The sequence below is a fragment of the Dendrobates tinctorius genome, unplaced genomic scaffold (assembly GCF_039654945.1).
Source record: "Dendrobates tinctorius isolate UK_male_01 unplaced genomic scaffold, ASM3965494v1 ptg000120l, whole genome shotgun sequence".
In the NCBI taxonomy this organism is placed as follows: Eukaryota; Metazoa; Chordata; class Amphibia; order Anura; family Dendrobatidae; genus Dendrobates; species Dendrobates tinctorius.
The window spans coordinates 21,526,153-21,531,219 of NW_027361788.1; the positions used below are offsets into that span (position 1 = coordinate 21,526,153).

General features: G+C 46.1%; 1 protein-coding gene across 1 annotated transcript; it reads left to right on the forward strand.

Annotated features, from left to right (window-relative positions):
* Positions 1-201: 201 nt before the first annotated feature.
* LOC141101657 (RIB43A-like with coiled-coils protein 2) lies at positions 202-4,326 on the forward strand. Its single transcript, XM_073590889.1, has 8 exons — positions 202-298; positions 922-1,053; positions 1,131-1,212; positions 1,385-1,729; positions 1,905-2,023; positions 2,095-2,322; positions 2,608-2,774; positions 4,152-4,326. The coding sequence occupies exons 2-8, from the start codon at positions 937-939 to the stop codon at positions 4,231-4,233; spliced, it is 1,140 nt and encodes a 379-aa protein (XP_073446990.1). The 5' UTR covers positions 202-298; positions 922-936; the 3' UTR covers positions 4,234-4,326.
* Positions 4,327-5,067: the final 741 nt, after the last annotated feature.

The window sequence follows — 5,067 nt, forward strand, 5'->3', positions numbered from 1 at the left end:
ACAGAGGAATATTCCATTAGTCTTTGGAAAGGGGGGGATGGAGGAGGTCACTGCCAAAGAACATGAGCACGGGGCCAAAATTATATCTGTAAAATAGAAATATCCTGTTCAGAAATCCAGTAACTATCACACCTACCTCCCTCCATTTACTTTGCTTACTTACCTGTGGAGAATAGTGGTACGGTCCGTTGCTATGGCAACGAATGTTGCTGGTGACTTATGTCCTCCAGGACATGCACTGCAGCCTGATAGCATACAATCTATAAGTAACTGGCTGAGACTCGTAGTCCCATATCAGGTATGTAGTAGGTATACTGAGACTTGTAGTTCTTCACAAGGTGTGTAGTAGATATGCTGAGACTTGTAGTTTCCAACAGGAATTTAGTGAGACTTGTAGTTCCTCGACAGGTGTATCAGTATGCTGAGACCTGTAGTTCTTCATTGGGTGTGTAGAAGGCATGCTGAGACATATAGTTCTTCAGTTACGAAGGCATGCTGAGACTTGTAGTTCCCAGTCAGTTATGAAGTAGGCATGCTGAGACTTATAGTCCTTTAGTTATGAAGAAGGCATGCTGAGACTTATAGTTCTTCAGTTATGAAGTAGGCATGCTGAGACATATGGTTCCTCAGTTAGGAAGTAGGCATGCTGAGACATATGGTTCCTCAGTTAGGAAGTAGGCATGCTGAGACATATGGTTCCTCAGTTAGGAAGTAGGCATGCTGAGACTTGTAGTTACCAATCAGGTATGGAATAGGCATACTAAGGCTTGTGGTTCCCCTCCATAGGGTGACCCTTGTAGTTCCATATCAGTTGCAGTCGGCCTTCGGAGACTTCCATTGTTGTCTGGCTTTGCTGGGCCTTGTAGTTCCCCATTGTTCAGTAGTGTACGGTGACATTTCCTATTCTCCCCATCTCGGCAGGTTCTCCCGGCAGCCATGTATAAGCTGGATCTCCCCTTAGACGTGAAGGAAGTCGCCGCCATTGAAAGGAGAAGAAACAAGGAACAGCAACGGCAGAGCCGAATCTTCAATGCCAAGTTCCGGAGCATTGGGGTGAGTGCGGCGTGCAGGGGTCCTGGTAGGGTCTCCAGTCATGGTCTGCCCTTACATGTGACGCCCTCCGTGTGTAGGTGGATGTGGACGCTCTGGAGAAGCAGGTGGAGGAGAGGAAGATGATGGAGAGGACGGAGAAGGCTCGGGAGGAGGCGTGCGGTAAATATTACTGAGGCCCCAATGTAGGATCTCTATGGGCTCAGCCCCATTGACGTGAATATAGCCACGCTTTAGTACCAGACACCACCTATGGAGAAAAGTGGCGCTGTTTCCAGAAGAAACACGGGAACGGATCCTTTGTTTTTTTTTTTTTATCTTCCTGGCCCCACAGATGCAGACAGAGAACGTGAAGATAAAGTGGCTCTGATGCTGGAGCAGGGCGAGCACAAACTGTCCCGTGATCTGAACCGGGCCGTCCAGAATTACAGGGAGCAAAATCAGAAGCCCGAAACCCGGAGGGAATTTGACCTGAACAATCCAGACGCCCTAAAGAAGGACAGGCCGGCCCGAGTCAGCGACGACGACCCCAGATGTGGAGCCGCCAGCATGCAGAGGTTTGCTGGAGAAGACCTGAGCGAAAAGAAGCGGAGAGAGATGCAGACGGATATGACAAAAAAATGGCTGACGGGGCAGATGGACGAGAGGAAGAGGAGGGAAGTGCAGCAAGCGTATGCAGGTTAGAGGGGTATTCCATGTCCAGGGGACGATGGGGCTACCCCACTCTTACAGCTGCAGGCGGCTCTTTGTAGGAGACAACGATATTTGCTGTACTGAAGCATTGCTATTTATGCCGTTCCACAATCTAATAAGATCTCTAGCTTTTGGGCTGACATTTTCATTCTTTGCTGCAGATAATCTACACGACAGAAAACGCGTGGAGCTGGACGAGAGGGCTGAACACCTCAGCAGGATGGAGGATGAGTGTCGGAAGGCAGTGAACATGGCCACCGAAAGCTTCAATCAGGCCTTGGTGAGTGGCGCGGAGGCTCCTCGTGGGCAGTGTCATTCTGTTGTGCCCGTGACCCTTTCCTCTTGGTCCAGGCCCTGGAAGTGATAGAGCAAAGGAGACGGCACAAGCAGCAGGAGGAAGATAACAACCTAGCAGAGATTTACAACCACCTGAGTGGAGACATACTGACGGAGAATCCTGCCGTGGCCGTCAGCGTCTTCGGGCCGCATCGTGTTGTGCCCGATCGTTGGAAGGGCATGAGTCCGGAGCAGCTCAAAGCCATCTTAGATATTCAGAAGCAGCAATGCCAAGAGAAGCAGGTAACGTCCGAAATCCTGAGCAGTGTTCCTCCATCCCAGTAGTCCACATTGTATCCCACAGATGTCTGATAGATGCAGGTCCTGACTTCGGGACCTACATCTTTCTTGAGAACGTCACCCCGTCTTTTACTGCCAGGAAGGAAGAGGCGACCACACATGCTGGCCTCCCTCCACTCACTTCTATAGGGTTCTGGAAATCACCAAGTATCTGCCATGGGAATATCCCCTCATGCTGCAGATGGATCCTAATACTGCTTTACTGTAATCTCATTTTGCTGTTCTCAGAGGCTGAAGGAAGAGGAGAAACAGCTGAACACAGAGTGGGACAGGCAGCGAACACTGGCAGCTCGTGCCGCCATGAACTTGGAACAGCAAGAACAGGAATTCAGCAGAGAAATGAGGAAACGGCTGGACGGGTATAACCAGCAGCTGAGCCGAGAGCAGAGGGCACAGTGAGTATCTCAGCAGGGTTTTATTTTGTAATCTGAGAGCAGTATGATGTAGGGGCTGAGACCCTGGTTCCAGCAATGTGTCACTAGGCTGTGTTTTGCTGTCAATACAATCAGTGTTTTATCAGCAGGAGATTATCACCACAGGACTAGGTGTCTCTTTCCTTCTAGTCCAACCACGACCCCACTACTGATTGTCAGCTTTCTATCAATGTATAGAGGATTTCCACTGATATACAGGTGCTTCTCACAAAATTAGAATATCATCAAAAAGTGAATTTATTTCAGTTCTTTAATACAAAAAGTGAATCTCATATATTATATAGAGTCATTACAAACAGAGTGATCTATTTCCAGTGTTTATTTCTGTTAATGTTGATTATGGCTTACAGCCAATGAAAACCCAACAGTCATTATTTCAGTAAATTAGAATAATTAACAGAAACACCTGCAAAGGCTTCCTAAGCGTCTAAAAAGGTCCCTTAGTTTGTTTCAGTAGCTCCACAATCATGGGGAAGACTGCTGACTTGTCCAGAAGGCAGTCACTGACACACTGCACAAGGAGGGTAAGCCACAAAAGGTCATAGCTAAAGAAGCTGGCTGTTCACAGAGTGCTGTCCAAGTATATTAATGGAAAGTTGATTGGAATCAAGAACAAAGTCAGCGCAGCCATCTACCAGGAAATTTTAGAGCACTACATGCTTCCCTCTGCCGACAAGCTTTTTGGAGATATAAATTTCATTATCCAGCAGGACTTGGCACCTGTCCACACTGCCAAAAATAGCAATACCTGGTTTACAAACAACAGTATCACTGTGCTTGATTGGCCAGCAAACTCACCTGACCTTAACCCCATAGAGAATCTATGGAGTATTGTCAGGAGAAAAATGAGAGACACCAGACCCAACAATGCAGGTGAGCTGAAGGCTGCTATCAAAGCAACCTGGGCTTCCATAACATCTCAGCAGTGCCACAGGCTGATCGCCTCCATGCCACGCCGCGTTGATGTAGTAATTGATGCCAAAGGAGCCCCAAACAAGTATTGAGTGCACTTACTGAACATACGTATCAGTAGGCCAACATTTCAGATTTTAAAATCATTTTTCAAGCTGGTGTTATAAAGTATTCTAATTTACTGAGATATTGACTTTTGGGTTTTCATTGGCTGTAAGCCATAATCATCAACATTAACAGATATAAACAGTTGAAATAGATCACTCTGCAATGACTCTATATAATATGAGTTTCACTTTTTGTATTGAAGAACTGAAATAAATTTACTTTTTGATGATATTCTAATTTTGTGAGACGCACCTGTACATATAAAGCATAAAAAGTGCACATGTACAATTTATCTAATTTTTTCTTCTTCTTTTCAAGCCAAGAGTATCTGGATAATGTGGTTTACACCAACAACCCCACTGCTCACTACCACAGTCAGTTCAACACTGTCAGCCGCTGACTGTCTCCTGACCTCAGGGAAGCATTTATATAGCGAAGATCCAGTGTATAGCAGACCACTATCATTTATTAATAAAGACCACTGTGGACAGAGTCTCGCGTTTGTATTCAGTGTGAATAGACTCCTACATGTAATCTATAACTTTAAGCTGCCACTGACAGTCAGGAGGATGATCACCTCCTCCACCCTCCCTGCACATTGACCTCTAGATACATCACAGAGCATGCTTACAGAGCTTCCACATAGAAGTCAAATGTTTTCATATGCCCGTCCTGGATAGTTGTTGATCGAATGATCGTTGGGCTGAAGCCTATCCCTCCTGACATATCCATACACTCGGCTTGACATATGGACTCCACAAGCTGCTGCCACACTCCTCTGGCCGTGGCTTATCTCTGAACAGAAAAAAAAAAAAATTGGCCATTGGAAATCCTTCTTTACCTCCTCTAACAGGAGGTATAAGAGTTAGGAGACCCCCACATACATTAAGCTATCAACTGCTGCTGATATGGGCGAGTTCGGATGACTTGTCTAATGTGTATGGCGACCTTTAAACTCTTTTGTTTTGGCTTAAAATGCCTCTAAATAAATATTGGCACATTTTGGTGCGGTCTTAACGATTTTTCGACTGCCCATAAACTTTAAACATCCAGGGCCACACTGTACTCTGCATTGACGTTCTCAAATGTCAATACAAAGTAAGCATCTTGCAGAAAATTGTGCAGTTGTAGGGGCAGGGAGCTGGCTGTCAGACACAGCCAGACTCCTCACAAAGAAGACCTTGCCCCCATCCTGTGCTAATGTCCCTCATTGTGGCTCCCAGCTTTTAATAAT